General features: G+C 42.0%; 3 protein-coding genes across 3 annotated transcripts in view; 1 reads left to right on the top strand and 2 right to left on the bottom strand.

The window, feature by feature from the left end:
* The window catches only part of gpm6bb (glycoprotein M6Bb), a 223,063-nt gene extending 209,312 nt beyond the window's left edge, over positions 1 to 13,751 (bottom strand). The window contains exon 1 of the mRNA XM_052082587.1: positions 13,748 to 13,751. Within this exon, the coding sequence (XP_051938547.1) occupies positions 13,748 to 13,750 (3 nt within the window). The 5' untranslated portion in view covers position 13,751. The remainder of the gene's footprint in view (positions 1 to 13,747) is intronic.
* Positions 1,966 to 5,816, bottom strand: LOC127611810 (ankyrin repeat and SOCS box protein 9-like). Its single transcript, XM_052082584.1, has 7 exons — positions 5,541 to 5,816; positions 5,384 to 5,463; positions 4,182 to 4,289; positions 3,864 to 4,014; positions 3,645 to 3,779; positions 2,682 to 2,873; positions 1,966 to 2,600 (listed from the first exon to the last, which is right to left on the bottom strand). The coding sequence occupies exons 1-7, from the start codon at positions 5,605 to 5,607 to the stop codon at positions 2,473 to 2,475; spliced, it is 861 nt and encodes a 286-aa protein (XP_051938544.1). The 5' UTR covers positions 5,608 to 5,816; the 3' UTR covers positions 1,966 to 2,472.
* Positions 7,582 to 15,930, top strand: gpr143 (G protein-coupled receptor 143). Its single transcript, XM_052082581.1, has 9 exons — positions 7,582 to 8,234; positions 8,715 to 8,824; positions 8,897 to 8,991; positions 10,006 to 10,098; positions 10,369 to 10,478; positions 10,546 to 10,654; positions 10,749 to 10,866; positions 11,577 to 11,832; positions 14,720 to 15,930. The coding sequence occupies exons 1-9, from the start codon at positions 7,979 to 7,981 to the stop codon at positions 14,821 to 14,823; spliced, it is 1,251 nt and encodes a 416-aa protein (XP_051938541.1). The 5' UTR covers positions 7,582 to 7,978; the 3' UTR covers positions 14,824 to 15,930.
* The last annotated feature ends 331 nt before the right edge of the window (positions 15,931 to 16,261 follow it).

Raw genomic sequence — 16,261 nt, 5'->3', positions numbered from 1 at the left:
AATAAAACAAAAGTTGAAAATTGCCAATAGATGCCACTGGATGGTGGCAAAGCACTACATTTGAAGCTCCGCCCCTCCATTTATCACAGTTCCTTAGAAACAAGATGGCGCCGAAGTACTTCAATTGCCAAAGTTCGAAAACTCACCTTCAAAACTGCAGAAGCACGATGAGACATGGAACTTGGAATACATTTTGATCCAGTGACGGGAAAGAATCCATTAAGATCAGGCCACAGATACCAGAGTAATCCACTTCATTCAAGTCATTAAATATTTGTACTTTGTTACTTCCCGCCACTACATTTTCTTTCAGTTTCCACATTAAAAAAAAACCTGTCTAATTGAAAACCCGGTTGGAGCCGGAGCCGCGGGAGTGCTTTGCCTCCATTGCTTTTAATTAGCCACTAAAAATACACACGCAATTAGAGGCAAGCTCATGGACGACGGGTGCGAGGCCCCCTTGTAGCTTATTGACTATCTGCCTTATCCGCTATGAGATCCCGCACCAAGCAATCAAGTTGGCCATGTGACGAGCCAACATCCCGGTTTGGTTCTCAACATGTTTGTCCAAACACGCTCCACTGATGAGTGCAACGATTCCCAGGCAATAATGAGCACGCTAATGCCGTTGATTAGTGGAAGTTTGTTCGCAGGGGCCTGCGAGACTGCTTTGGTCTTAACCTACTTTGGAATTGGAGCGCTTCAGATTGTTGGCAACTTTTTTTCAGATGTAAAACCTGGAATGTGTGGTTACTTGAACCACCCTTGGGCAAGAAATAACCCAATTGCGAGTCAAAAAGAGACCCAAAAATCAAGTTAATAGAAAACGGCTATCAAAAATGTTTTGTCACAAAAAAAGACAATATTTGTACCAAAAAAGAAAACATTGTGTCAAATTGAACCAAGTAGTGGTCAGTCCCTTTTTGACCCATAAGTGGATTATTTTTGTCACGTTTTTTTAGAATGAAGTTGCAAACCAATTAGGTGCTATTGTCGAACGATGTTAATACTGTAAGTTTTTGAAGCATAATGTTGAGGGGAAAGAAATTAATTGCTAACTTTTACAAGTAACATTCACTGATAGCACTTTTTTTTCTCTTGACATATATTGAAATGCTAAGCACACAAACCAAACACTAACATTCGTGATGTCATACCCTCGAGGCGGTTTTGCCGGTCATGTGACATTCCTACACACCAGTGTTGTGTCCAAGGACAGGCAACCCGAGGCCAAGGACCAAGGACTTGCCTCTAAGGCCAGGGACGAAGTTGCGCTAACTGTTACCTGTCAGTGGCAGACCCGCCCCTCTTAAAGCGCCAGAGTTAAACCATTAATATGGGTTTCCTTGGATGAAATTTATTAGATTCATTCGTAATTTTTGCGGTCCTTATACAAGTGTTTCGAGGCTCTAATCCCTCATTGAGTCTGAGGACCGGCAATCCAAGGCCAAGGACTTGACTCCGAGGCCAAGGCCGAGGACCAAGGACCGCCCCTCGGTTCTCGAGCCGGTCCTCGAGGCCAAGGACCGGCTCGAGGAACACATCTCTGCTACACACATTCACGTTCCAGTGATTGCTTCGCCGTCATTAATTCCACGCCGCGTCTCTCTGCTGGCAGCATTAGGAGCCACAAGCCCCCGGATGACATTGATTTTACATCAAATCAAAGTTGCCTCAATGTTAGCGTGACCACCGGCCATTCAGCCAAATTGGAGAGAAGGGATCAATAGAAAATGAATAAGTGTTGCATTTAAGTCGAAGGATGCTCTGGATGGAGTTGGTGAAATGTACAGTGGACCCTTTGTAATTGCTTATATTTCTGCATAAAATGGCCAATTCATGTGGTGTGATTAAAAACTATAAATAGCATTCAATCATTCACAGGGCAAAAGTAAGTGACCCCAGGTCAGACGGACCAGTGATCCGAGAAGTATAAGATGAAATAAGAGTAATTCAACCGACATCTCCAGTTGTACACATTTTATATCAGAGTTTGATCAGAGAATTCAGATTTAGATTAAAGTACAGCACTTCTGGTTTAAATGTTGCTGGCTCACTTGAGGCCTAGTTGGGGCGGCAAAAAAAAAATCTATTTGGAGTATCAACAAGAGGAGATGAAAGCGAGAGGGGGGAAAATGTGCCAGCTCATGAATACAACATGTTGTAGATCGGGGTTGATGTTGACCTTCGAGTGACTTTGTATTCCACTTTCAAAGTCAAATTTGGTCTCAAGGATTATCCGAGTGCTCCCTCTGTTGGTACAGTAGAGAAATGCAGCAGCTTCCCTTTGCCGTGGAAAAGTCCGGAAAGCTGCTTTCAAGCATTTTTTTTTATTGTTATCCAGTGTTGGGTCCATATACTAGAGAAATTCTGTCGGCCACAGTCCTTCTCCTAGTCTTGCGAGTGAGGACAAAGAGCGTTCTAGGATGTCGACTGACCTTCAGCTACATATTCAAGCTATGAAATAAATTCTCAAGCTTTCCATAAAAGATAGTTTTGGAGTACTGTGGGGAGGTGGAGGTGAGTGATGGAGCGCAGCCTGCGCTTGCCTAAACTGGTCCTGATGTGGAGACGGCACAGCTGCATCAGCTGTGGGACTCCTGAAGGTGGGCCGCCGCCCACAAGAGTGAGGATTGGCTTTTGAACTCTTACTCACAAGTGAGGACTTTGGATAGGAATACCTGCGCTTTGTTGGAGCAGCTTCTCCACGGCGCTGGCGGGGGCCGCCAGGTCCAGGGGCCGCTTGCCCTCCAGGTTGGGTATGGAGGCGTTGGCCCCGTGCTCCAGCAGAACCGACACCATCTCTGGACTGGACGCACGGACGGCGACGTGCAAGGGAGATTCGCCGGAGCGGCCCATGTTTACACTCGCACCTTCATGAGGAGAGGGGGCGTGGTGAGACGGATGTCGCCAGAAACGTGTTGATTTCAAAAGAGGAATTGTGTTACGATGCCTGGCAGAAACGCAGGTAGATTTCCTTCTGTTTAACAGTTTAGACAGCTCATCATTTTATTTATCGTATTGGCCCCAATGTAAGACGGTGTTTTTTGCATTGAAATAAGACGGTCGACTTATATTCGGGGTCTAGACATTATACCAATGCACGACGCTAGATGGCGCCAGATATCATTGAAGTGAATGCTGAACTTGACTCCCAAGGCTAAAGTATGTCTCTGTATAAGACAACCCCCTCTTGAAAAAGAGGGGGTTGACTTATAATCAGGGCCGTCTTATATTCGGCCCAATACGGTATTGCATCACTTCATGGCTCCAAGACCTTTAAAAAAAAAAATTGGATGTAACCACAGTCATTTGCTTTTGGGAAGAATGAAAGGCTTTTTGTTTCGCCAGTGTGAGCGCAGACCGACATTGATGGCTGGCGCCGGTGCCACATTTAGCCGTTTCCATCAATGATAGCGTAATAATTTACACCATGGCGTTATGGGGGGAAAATGCTACGTTTGTAGCATTTAGCCAACAGGTACGTTTGAACGTATTTGTCAGTGAAAAATATTTATTCCGCAATGACACTTCCACGCTTCCATTAAATAAATAAAACGTCAAAAGTAATAGAATAGCCAAGACAATTTCGTTTGACGCCTTGTCAGTCGTAGCTAAGCGTATTAGGCCATCAGGATGTTTACCGAGTTGAAGCAGTTTCTTCACGGCAGTCAGCTGCCGATTGGAGCAGGCGACATGCAGCGGGGTGCCAGACTGATCCACGTTCTGATCCAAGTCGGCGCCGTGCTGCGCGAGAGACTCAATGCACTCTGGGTGACCTATGTGAAAATGGTCACAAGAAGGCTACTTGTAGCGTAACGTGTCATTTGCAGCACTCCTGTAAACGTGCGCGAACGCCTTACCTTTAGCTGCGGCCACGTGCATCGGGGAGTCGGACGAGCCGCTCCCCAGAGGCCTCGCTCCGTGCCGAAGGAGCAGCGACACGCAGGTCACATGACCCCATCTGCACGCTTCCGACAGCGCCGTTCGTCCATCTAATGTCTCAATGTTGACCTTTTTTTCCGCAAAATAGAATCCTTCATTTAGGACTTTTATTTCATAGCTAAAAGGATGTTTGTGTAATGTTAATGGGCGTGGCAGCATGCATGTGAGTGTGCTGACTCAGCACTAATCACAAAATTATGTTTAAAAAAAAGCAGATAGTATGACATCATACTGACATTAGCACCATGTTGCAGCAGCAACTTGGCGCAGGCTGCATGGCCCTGCGCGCATGCTCCATGGAGGGGCGAGACCTGGTCCAACGTGCTCAGGTTCACACATGCGCCCTGTTCAATGACACAACAACAGGTTGCCTTTCGATAGCATCACTTCCTGCGAGCAATCACCCTTACGTTTTGTACAACCCCCGTACGAGTAAAATATCGGGGGTGGGAAACTACAGAACAAACGAATTTTATCATAACATTACTACTCATCTTGCAAAATGTAAACATGTTCCTCAAAATATTGTAACTTAGTTTTTGGTTTCATCTTGAAATGTTACTTTGTTCTCAAATTTCTTGCTCGCAATATTATTCTGATTTTACTGTTGGTGAATTGCAAGAGTCCAACTGTCTGTCCTTGTTGACTCATTTTAAAAAGTCACACGTGAAGTTGATGGCTACGTTTGTGGGGGGGGGAAATGATTGTAAAATGGAATATATCATTAAATGACTAAAGATGTTTTTTTTTAGTAATTGGAGAGTGTCAAAAAAGTATATATTTCTCATAAAATAGGAAAAAAATTAGTCTGGCCTATATTCTAACTCTCTCATAATTTACTGATTGAAAAAAATCTTGCAGTTATGAAAATCCCACACATTGCTAGCAATACAATAAATTTGTTTTAATTTAATAATCCAAATTTATTCTTCTAAAAATAGAAACACTTTTTTTGAAAAATGGCCAAAATAAAAATGTCATGTTTTTAATCACTTACAAATAATGTATTTTTCAATTTTTTTTATTTCACATTTGTTGAAATGCTGTAATTTTTCTTGCAGCATTATGATTGAAAATGTTCACCTTTATTCTCATGAAATTATTTTTATATTATATTTCACTAAAGGCCACTATTTTCCACAATAATACAACTTGAATTTGTTTTTTTTTTGTCCCCCCTGAATGTTTTTAACATATTTTCATATTTCCACGAGTCTATAACTGTCTTATTTTATTTTCTGTGTGGTTTCAGTCCTTTTGGAATTGTGCCTTGAATTGTACTTCTGGTCCAACTTTCATCTTTAAAAAAAAAAAAATCATATCCATGTGCTAACTACCTATGTTATGTAACATGTACAGTAGTTGTACATTAGTTGATGACCCCTGTTGATGTGTAGTTAGTTCAGGAAGTCTGAAAAAGTATTTGAAGTTTGGTTACCTGAGCAATGAGCCTTTGCAGAGTCAGCGTGCGACCGTTGGATGCGGCATCATGAATTGGAGTCCAGTCTGTTTCCACATCTGTGTCGATAATGCACAGACGTTCACATCACATACTTGCAAGGAGAAAAAAAAGCCAGTTCCTGTGTGACACTCACCACTCATCAGAGGATTGGAGAAGAAAACACAAGTTCCACTTTGACTCTCTTCATGTCCTCCTGACATTCTTCCCCCTTCACTTTGGTACACTCTGCTTTCCGCTTCTTTTCGACACGCGCCTGAAAAACATCTGCTTCTTGTTTTGGGTTCTCGGCTTCCAAAAATGATTGTCGGTGCCGTGATGTCATTTCCTGTTCAAAGCAAAATATTTGCCCTCCAGGAAGCAGAAGGCTTCTGTGGTGTGGGTGTGACTCAACCAAAGGCGGTGCCACAAATGAGAGGGAGGCCTGTTGGGCAGGTTGGAATTGTTGTTGACATTTGACACCAACGATGTGCCTCAAGACAGATGGGGGGAGTATAGTGGAATGGGCGGTCATATTCGTGGTCTTTTTTTTTGCTGCTGGAAATACTTTTAAAAATTTTAAAGTTGCATTGTCAAATAACATACGACTCATTGTTTTGAGGGCGGCATATTCAGGTCACATGGGCAAAGGAAAAAAATTAACTTTGGCATCAGAGTTTTTAAAAAATCACTCTAAAATGGAGAAGTGGGAAGTAATCAACAAATTAAAAAAAACATTTTTATGAAAAAAGAAAAGGTTCTGAAAAGGAAGGGGAGACTTGAAAATATGAGAATAAATAAATGAAATATTATTGAAATTGTTATTTTGCTTTGCTTTGTGAGTGGTGGGTTGTAAAAAAAAAAAGTCTGAATAAAATGAGCAAAGTGACATCATGAAATGTAAAAGAAAGACAACATTTTTCACTGTGACTGGCTGACAACCCGTTCGGGGTGTCCCCCGCATCCTGCCCGAATCTGAGAATAAGAGGATCAGAAAATGGATGGTCGGCCAACCTCTTTCAACTGAACATAAGTTATTGTTTTGTTTTTCTCTAAGCTAACATGGACGACATGTTTATGAATGATAAAATAAAGAGTTATTTGTAAGGAGCCCCGAAGGGGACATTAAAGAAAAAAATTGCGGCCTCTTGCAAAAAAACTTTACATTCCTTGGCAATCTTTTCCTTTGCCTTTGTGTGAAATGATGCAAATATTCTGATATAATATTACGGTATTTGACATTGGGCATGCCCCCCTTCGCCCACCCCATCTGCACGCCTCTGGGAGGAGGCTCATCTCAATCATTTTGCCTCTTAAAAATAAACAAAAATTAATTATAATAATAATGGGGCGGCCCGGTAGTCCAGTGGTTAGCACGTCGGCTTCACAGTGCAGAGGTACCGGGTTCGATCCCAGCTCCGGCCTCCTTGTGTGGAGTTTGCATGTTCTCCCCGGGCCTGCGTGGGTTTTCCCCGGGTGCTCCGGTTTCCTCCCACATTCCAAAAACATGCGTGGCAGGCTGATTGAACACTCTAAATTATCCCTAGGTGTGAGTGTGAGCGCGGATCGTTGTTCGTCTCTGTGTGCCCTGCGATTGGCTGGCAACCGATTCAGGGTGTCCCCCGCCTACTGCCCGGAGACAGCTGGGATAGGCTCCAGCACCCCCCGCGACCCTCGTGAGGATCAAGCGGTACGGAAGATGAATGAATGAATGAATAATTATAATAATACGCCCATATTTGAGCCTGAGGTGGAAACACGACTCTTTTTACAACTACATGGCATTTTAACAAAGCAATTTTCACTCAACGATTGCTATTAGCCGGTAGGGGGTGTGGTGGGGGATTCCCTGCATGCCATCATTCCAACTTTCGTTTTGCATCCCAAAAAAAAACAGTGTTCCCTCATTATTTTGCAGTTCGTCGATTCGGTGCATCGCTGAGTTTTTCAAACATATTTATTTATTTTAAAAAATCCATATAGATGGAGTACAGTACTGTATATGTTGCTCTATGTGACTCGCTGTTGTTTTGCAGCTTCTCCCAGACTGTTTGCGGACTTTAAAAAAAAATAATGTATTTTTTAACCTGTATATGTTAATTGGTCACTACCTCGCGGATTTTCGTTTAGCACGGGTGGTTTTGGTCCATATTAACCGCGATAAACGAGGGATTACTGTAACAGACACCATTCGCGGTTTAGTTGTGCCTCCAACTTGCAGAATAAAGCAGTCAGTCGACAACTTGTGATGAACTCAATGGCCACGGAATGAAATGACGTCCAAGGACTGGATTCATTTTACTTTAGTATTCTAATTCCAGTTAATGTCCTGGCATTCTTTTGTGCAGTCGTATCGTACCTAATGTCGAGTCTTTAAAGTAGGTGAAAAAGTCACCTCGCAGCACCCTTGCGATCACACTCGCCGAGCAACTGCAGGGGGATTAAATGAAAGCACATGATGTAGCCACCATGTGATCAGTCGGACAATCGGGTGAAGCGGACTCCTTTTTTTTTTTTTTACTTTCTGCCCCCTTTTCCTTCTTCGTGCCTGTTTGAAGGAAGCCGGGGCCGCCTGTGTGGGTTTCCGAGTCCGTCATGGCGTCACCGCGGCTGGAGACGTTCTGCTGCTCGAACCGGGACGCGGCCACCGAGCTGGTGGTCACCTTCCAGCCGTTGCTGTTCGGAATCGTGACGGTGGCCAGCGCGGCCACGAGCGTTCTGTTGACCGTGCTGCAGCTCCTGCCCAAGAAGAAAGGCTACAGGAGGCTCGGCCACTACCCGCTGCCCAGACCCGCGTCTTCATCGCGGATACTCTTCATCATCAGCCTGTGTGACATTTTGGGATGCACGGGTGAACATTTAGTGACTTTTCTTGTACTTTTACTGCATTTTCAGCGAGTTTACTTCCTGTAAAAAGCGATATTTGCTACTGGATTTCATGATATATAAAGTGAATGTTTAATATTGTAGTTGGAATTTCCAGCTGTGTACAACAGTTCTGAATCATACATAAAGTTGTCTCTAATATTTTGGCTGAAATTAACCGTCAGTCAAACTGTAACTATATCCCCGTCTAATGCCGAATATTGGTGTCAAACTTTACATTATTCCAGAATTGGAGGGCATTTTACATTTAAGGTGTGGCGTTTGTTTCTTCATTTGGATACTGTGGGACAGCATCTATTAAAGCAGTGAGCACAAGAGGAAATTTGATGTCCGCCAGTTCTTTGAACCGACTACTTTTTGACTGACATTAGTTTGGCTTTGAAACCAGTATGAGATTACTTTCTAATCTCTTGCTGGTGGATGAATTTTGTGTTATCTCTCCCAGGCATCATTTTGAGGTCTTCTCTGTGGGTGGGCCTACCCAACACGGTGGAACAGATCTCCGAGGCCAACAGCACCGAACTTTGGCCGGACGTCTTTTGCCTCGGCAGTGCGGTAAGTCGTCCGCAAAGAAAATCACGGCTGCTTCAAGCTGCTCGATGACATAACTATTGCACATCTTGGCAGATGTGGATCCAATTGTTCTACAGCGCTTCGTTCTGGTGGACGTTTTGCTACGCTGTCGACGTCTTCCTGGTGGTCAAGACATCTGCTGGAATTAGGTGAAGCATGGAATTGTTTTGAAAGTCACTAGAAATACAATATTGCGCATATATAACACAATTGTAGTAAATAACTCTACTCGAGGCTCAGCAGTACATAATATATTTGTCTGACTCGCTTGATTAGGCTGAGATAATGGGGTTGCACAAGTGTGCACACCCTCTTGTAAGTGGGGATGCGGCTCTGTTCATACACAGTGCACAGCAAATTGATGACTAACTAGTTTTAAAATCAGAAGTCAATAATAATGACTGCTATTGTGAATTACGTATGACAATTTGAAATTTTGCTTCAGACTTTAGCAAGCATCATGAAACTTGACATGCTTGATTTGCTTCTGCGGGCCTCCTAAAATGATGTGGCAGGCCAGGTCTGGCCCCCGGGCCTCGACTTTGACACCTTTGTTCTCCAGCATCAGAGGGGACTTGTTCAAATGTATCATTCTGGAGAAGGGTCCAAAATTATTCCAACTGGTCAGGGAGTCCGCCGAGAGGCAGACAGCTGTATTGAAGGAGCATCTGCGTTCTTGTCGTTGAGATGTTTAATTAGTTTCATGGTAGGTCTTGTTTTGGTCTTGTCCCACATGTTCGTGTCATCTTGTTTTTTCGGTTTTCATTTCCATCTGTTCTCATCAGCCCGGTTCCTTGTGTCAGCAAATCGGCTCCCTCACACCAGTCATGTCTTGTGCAGGTGTGCCTCGTCGTCTCATCAGTTTGCTTGTATCGAGTTTCCCCGGTTTCTTCCAGTCTGTCTGGTCGTTGGTGACAGTGCTGTCATGTGTCATGTCACGGTTTCCCTGTATTTTGTATTTTCTGTTGTTGTGACTTCATTTATTGTGTGGAAGCCCACTTGCTTTTAATGTTTCTTTGACTGAAAGTAATTCTTTGCTTAGTATGGAGTAGGGAATCATTCATCAAGAGATTTATCATTAAACCCCGGCCCGAGGACAAAGAACTGCAGCATGTGTTGTGGATGTGAGCGCGGTCTCATGAATTGTTCCCTTTCTCCTTCAGCACCATTATCCTGTACCACATGATCACATGGGGTCTGGCTTTGCTGCTGTGTATTGAGGGCGTGGCCATGCTCTACTACCCCTCCATTTCCAAGTAAGTCCCTTATGATCAGCTTCTTCATCCTTTCAAGACCTTTAACACAATTGTGCTGCTTTGTGGGAACCGTTTGGAGAAAAGCCATTTTTTGTTGTTCAGTGTATGGAACGACTTCATCTAAAGGTTATTCAGCATATTTGTGATAAACCAGACTCTATCATGATCTTAGGGTCTTGTTCTTTTGCTCTTATGGTGAGTGTCTTGTGATATTTAACATGTTAAAAAATAAATAAATTAATTAAATGTGTGAATTTCATATTTGTTCAGCTGTGAACAAGGCTTCCAGCACGCTATCCCTCACTACGTCACCACGTACGCACCCATGCTATTGGTCTTCATAGCCAACCCAATCTTCTTCAACCGGACCGCATCCGCAGGTCAGCGTCTTGGATCGAATTGGACATATCTCGCCCGAATTTGCAAAAACTTTTTCTTCTTCTTTAGTGACATCGTTGCTAAAAGGACGTCAAGGAATCTACACAGAAAACGAGCGGCGGCTGGCTAGCGCCATAAAAATACGATTCTTTAAAATCATGCTGGTGTTCTTTATATGGTAGGTTTTTGGTCTTCTTCACTGCAGCGTGTTGTTATCATGATATTATGCTATATATTTATGTACCGGTAATCATATTGCTCTGGTGCTCTAGCTGGATTCCCAACATCATCAACGAGTGCCTCCTCTTCTACCTGGAGATGCAGGGGAACATCGATGACAGCACCCTCAGGAATATCAGAAATGCTGCCCTCATCACGTGGTTTATTATGGTAAAAGTCAAAACACACTCGTTCCTCATATATGGCCAGGGGAATCTAATTGGGGGTATGATGTTTATTTTTGTAAAACAGTTTTTTTATGGATAATTATGTCCACAAATAGATATTCATTCAGGAGATTGAATTAATTTCTCATTACTTTTTTGAGGCGGTTGCCAATTACAATATTTGGCCGATTAAAATTCTGAAAACCAATAAACCTGTCAATTAAAAAAAATATACATAGTCATGAATAACTTCATCATGGGTAACTTAATGCTTACAACAAGAAATCTATTTTTTGTATTTAGGGAGCATCCAAATCTGAATCCAAGAAGAACGGAGAAGAATCTGCAAAAATCGTATTGCGCTAAGGTGTTTAAAAAACAATTTTTTATCCTAATTAAAAGTCGCTAATATTTTTTCCCACAAATAAATAGGAACACTAAAAATAAGCACGTTAATGGTTAATATGTTTTGTTGGCTTTACATAATCAGGATTCCACAACCGTTCAGCAAGTTGTAAAAAAATAAAGAAATAAAACAATAGCGATCGGATCAGAAAATGGACCAATATACAGTATTTTTTTTAAATTGCTGAATAACTGTACAGTAGACCGTTGCTATCTGCCAAAATTTGTGTATAATTGGAATGTACACATTGTCCATTGATCAAATTTGAAGTTGAGCATCCTCACCGCCATGTGTCGTTTATGTCTCAGGGGATACTGAACCCCATGCAGGCCTTCCTCAACACGCTGGCCTTTCACGGCTGGACGGGTTTCGACGTGGACGTGAGCCCGCGCGGGCGGCGGGAAATGGCCTGGGAGTCGGCCTCCACCTCAGTGGCCAACCCAGAGAGGCACAACACCATGGTGGGCACGGCCCTGCTCTACCAGAGTCACGTGCAGGAGGCCAAGAAAAACATGAATGGCAACGGGCAGCTGCCGTCCGACGCCATCAGCGTCCTCTCAGAAGGTAATCGGCCTCGCGGCGCCGCAAATAACTCGCCGATGTATGAGGGCTGGTGATTAAGGACGAGTGGACTGCTTATTTTATTTGACGGAAGAAATGTGAGGTTTGATTTATGCAGCACACTGCACACTGTGATCAAGTTTTTGTTTTTAACGGTACTGTTGCTGCCCCCTGCTGGAGATAATGAAAATAAAGCTTGGAGTATATGTAACATCCTGTATACTGTAATTGTTTTAGCCGTAGGCAGTTCTTTCCATTTGTAAGCTAATTTTAAATGTATTCTTTTTGGGGGGGGTATTATTGTACATTTGCACAGAAGAAGGAGCTCACTGATAAATGGCGCTTTTTAAAAAATTATATAATAAAAACATAAGATGCATCTTACTGGTGGAGCTATTTTTAGAGTAGGCTTGGTAAACAGGCTACAGTTGGTGACCCCTAAACTGCACCATCTTTGATTGTGGGGCGGGGTTGACGGTTCCATCGTGACTCAAATGGCATCAAGGCCAAATTATCTGTGCTGTACTTCAATTTCTCCTCTTTGTGTGTGTCTCGGTGGTTGTATTATACTGCCCCGAGGTAGCTAAGGAGTACATACCGTAATGAGCAAATCCAATGAATTGAAGCAAAACATCTGGCTAAAACTGTGTTAGTTCTTTACTTTCTATTCAATCATGTAATTTCTATTTATTTTTAACATGGTCAATATTATAGAGTGCTGTCTTTCCCATCTAAAAAATATTTTTGGGTGGAGGCTGGAACGGATTACAGGCATTTCTAGACACCTCAGTTGGGAAAGAAAATTTAAGATCTGTATAGTTTGTTCGTCTGGTTGTCCTTTTTTAGTTGGCAAAACTATTTCGCAAAAACACTCTATTCACCGGACACTATTCATCCGACAAGCTGATGCAGCAGTTTCACGCAAATCTCAAAAGTGTGTTTCGTGTAATCCTGCTAATGTACAGTATGTGTCAGCAAAGTCACAAATGTCACCAAAACTATATTTCAATTCCAACTGTCAGTTATCCCCGAGGCGGCCCGGTAGTCCAGTGGTTAGCACGTCGGCTTCACAGTGCAGAGGTACCGGGTTCGATTCCAGCTCCGGCCTCCCTGTGTGGAGTTTGCATGTTCTCCCCGGGCCTGCGTGGGTTTTCTCCGGGTGCTCCGGTTTCCTCCCACATTCCAAAAATATGCATGCTGATTGAGCACTCTAAATTGTCCCTAGGTGTGAGTGTGAGTGCAAATGGTTGTTCGTCTCTGTGTGCCCTGCGATTGGCTGGCAACCGATTCAGGGTGTCCCCCGCCTACTGCCCGGAGACGGCTAGGATAGGCTCCAGCACCCGCCGCGACCCTCGTGAGGATCAAGCGGTTAGGAAGATGAATGAATGAATGAGTTATCCCCTACAGCCTGAGCCAGGCAATCACCATGACAACGCATCCGCTCAGTCCAAAGTCCGTTGGATTCCGTCAGGGTTACTTTGAAGGGGGGGAAGTTACTTTAGGTTTAAAATATATCTTTTGTGACTCATCACATAGATAGCAAATAAAACAAAAGACAGTGTGTGATTAAAAATAATAGCTCATATCAAAATTTGGATCTTTGTCCCAAGGTTTTCATTTCCTGTTTTTGGAGAGAGGGGGGGGGGGGGGACAACACAGACATGTGATGGTTATCCCGGCGGCTCATGATCATTATTAATAAGACACAGATGATTCCATTGCATTCCGGTTCAGTGAAAGCATCCAATATGTCACGAGCCTGTGAGGCCCATGCAAAGCGGATCTAAAGTCTGGTGTTGTGCAATCTTTGAGATTTGAGATGAATGCAAGTCTCCGCTTGCATTCATCTCCCATTGTTTGTCTTGTCGTTCAAGTCGTCACTAGGAAAACCAATGTGACGTCCTGTTCCGGAGTAAGACATGTTGAAGCAATTAACATGAGGGGAATTGATGGCACAAGTGATAACACATGTTTAACAAATTCATTTGATTGATTTGGTCCCGTTTCAAAGCAATTATTATTTTTTGCTCACGTGAAATATGAGAACGCAACACTTGGAAATGGCTCCAAGGACAAACGCTGTTAGAAATAGTCCTCATCATAAAACATTTACATTTCAACAAGCAATTAAGCATTCTTACTATACTAAGTGAAGGGGGAGTTGGCAATTTTCAAAAAGAATCATGTTTTGTAATATTTGGCCTCGGGCGATTAGGGATCGGAGGTTTAGGCGGTGTGAGCAGTTTGGGCACGAGAGCAAGGTTTCTTTATTTAAAACTAACAAAATCACTAAATGAAATAAAATGAAAACTGAAACTATATTTCATGTTCACAGAACTCAGATTTTTAAACTTTTTTGGGGGGGTGCACACAACATGCTAGACAGTACGCAACATTGAGTGTTTTCAATTTACCTTTTGCTCGGCTTTCCCTTGTAGTTCTTTTCCTGGCATGATCCGCTATCCTCTTCACTTATGTCTGCAAGTGTTCAAACTGTCCACACGAGATGATGTAATTATTTCAGATTTTTCAGGATGACACGGGCAACAAATAAAGACTTGAGACACATTTCAAAAGACGCGTTGACACTTCATAACAACAATAACAAAAAAATGCAAATGGTGAAAATGATCCTAATGCAACACATAACTTGAGACATTTGCAGCATCTGGTCCCATTATGACAATGCAACGTAATATGTTGGAAGTTCAGTTTTTCTTCCATATTCTTAGTATAGAAATATTTTTACTTTTTTTGGCCGGATGCATTACCAATGCATCCAATTGCAGTATTTTAGCAAACGTATATCCCAGGATGCATTTGCAATAGAGGAATGCATTTAAGACAAATAACTAATAAAGTGCCCCCCCCCCCTGTTTTGTCTTGCTAGGTTCAGAATCTAGCACAGTTGAAATCCACATATCCAGCGAACTCCCAGACTATGGCGATATAGATGCTGATGAAGAATCCTTGGGGACGTCAGGGAAGCACTAGCCAACATCCCTTCGTACTTAACTATTGCTGGTAAAAATAAAAAAAAAACACAAAAAAGGGGGGAAAAACTGTAGAACTCTTTAGTCTGTAGACACATCTCATTTTCTAATTCCCTTGTGTGGCAAAATGTGTTTTGTGATGTGACGTGACTATATTGCCCCTCCCAATCTTGTATTTTTGCACTTTTATTATTAAATATCAATCCTAGTTCTTACTTTTCTAGTGGTGACTAAAGTTTGTTGTGCAAAGGCATGGCCAAGTTCTAATGGTACCATGTTGGTATTTTTTACAATTCTTTTTTGACATTCTAATATAAAAAAAAATTACAATAATATTAGAATGTTGAAATGTAAATGTCACAGGGACATTTGAACCCTTTCATGCACCCTGTATTCTGATAAAATGATACACTGTCCACTGGAGTAACCGCTGTCCCCGAAAGGGTTAAACTACACTGTAAAAAAAAAAAAAAAAAAGTTGCAGTGAACTCAAAATGTTAAGGCAACAAACTTTACAATTGTAAGTGGGGCAATTCAAAAAGATATTTTAAGTTTTGATCATGTGAAAATTGGTTTTCTCACATCATTGTGCCGACACTGTGCCATAAATGTCAATAATTTATCTTCTAAAGTTGTTCCAATTTAAATGATAAGATTAGGACTAAAATAATACAAGTTAAGTTTTGCAGTGTATGAATGAAGTCTAATACAGCAAAATAAAGAAAATAAATATTTGAATCATGGTAAAATTATCAAATAAACATTGTGAGAATAAAAGGAGAAAAAAAACCTTTGCATGAACAAAAATATACAAGAATAAAAACAATTGTTTTTACAATGTTTCAAGGAGTGAAAAAAGTCAAATTGCCAGACAAACCAATTTCATTTTTGAATTGTCGTGAAGATAAAATTGTAGTCTGCAAGAAAAACTTGATTTTCGAGAAATATGCAATTGTATAAAGTGGAAAGAAATCATGAGTTCCGACGTTCCTGTGAAGTGAAAATGAATGCATTTTTACATACCACAGATAAATGCTGTTAACCTGCCAAATTTGGAAGGAAAATATTTTACAAAGATCAACTTTATAAAATGAGGCTTGAAAATGGTTTTTTAAAAAATCACAAATAAAGTGTTTCTCTCTGCCCTTAATTGGCATGGCCGTGGCTGCTGAATGCGGGCAACAATGTGCCGCCCAGTTATTACCTGTCAATCAAAGGCCACTTGTACGACCTTCCACGTAAGCGCTATCCACACCGTTCCTGCCTGTCATGTTGGGCTTTTGAAAAATTTCCTTGACCTCACTCTTCCAGCTTCTCTCCTTCACATGCACATGACCGATGAAATTTATTTCAAAATATATATCAGAGTAGTCATTTTACAGGAGCTCTTAAGTAGTTGTACAAGATGTAGCTGGAATTTTGCAAGAAAATAAAAAAAG

The sequence above is a fragment of the Hippocampus zosterae genome, chromosome 12, assembly GCF_025434085.1.
Source record: "Hippocampus zosterae strain Florida chromosome 12, ASM2543408v3, whole genome shotgun sequence".
Classification (NCBI taxonomy): domain Eukaryota; kingdom Metazoa; phylum Chordata; class Actinopteri; order Syngnathiformes; family Syngnathidae; genus Hippocampus; species Hippocampus zosterae.
This window is presented reverse-complemented; position numbering and strand designations above follow the sequence as displayed.

Bases quoted from the DNA above. Each gene is read 5' to 3' on its own strand.
- LOC127611810 (XM_052082584.1), bottom strand. From the start codon at position 5,607: ATGTCAGGAGGACATGAAGAGAGTCAAAGTGGAACTTGTGTTTTCTTC. The intron at 4,290-5,383 runs GTAACCAAACTT...GTCATTGAACAG, and splicing joins TGCAAAGGCTCATTGCTCAG to GGCGCATGTGTGAACCTGAG. The intron at 3,780-3,863 runs GTAAGGCGTTCG...ATTTTCACATAG, and splicing joins GCACGTGGCCGCAGCTAAAG to GTCACCCAGAGTGCATTGAG.
- gpr143 (XM_052082581.1), top strand. From the start codon at position 7,979: ATGGCGTCACCGCGGCTGGAGACGTTCTGCTGCTCGAACCGGGACGCG. The intron at 10,655-10,748 runs GTAGGTTTTTGG...CTGGTGCTCTAG, and splicing joins ATGCTGGTGTTCTTTATATG to CTGGATTCCCAACATCATCA. The intron at 11,833-14,719 runs GTAATCGGCCTC...TTGTCTTGCTAG, and splicing joins CATCAGCGTCCTCTCAGAAG to GTTCAGAATCTAGCACAGTT.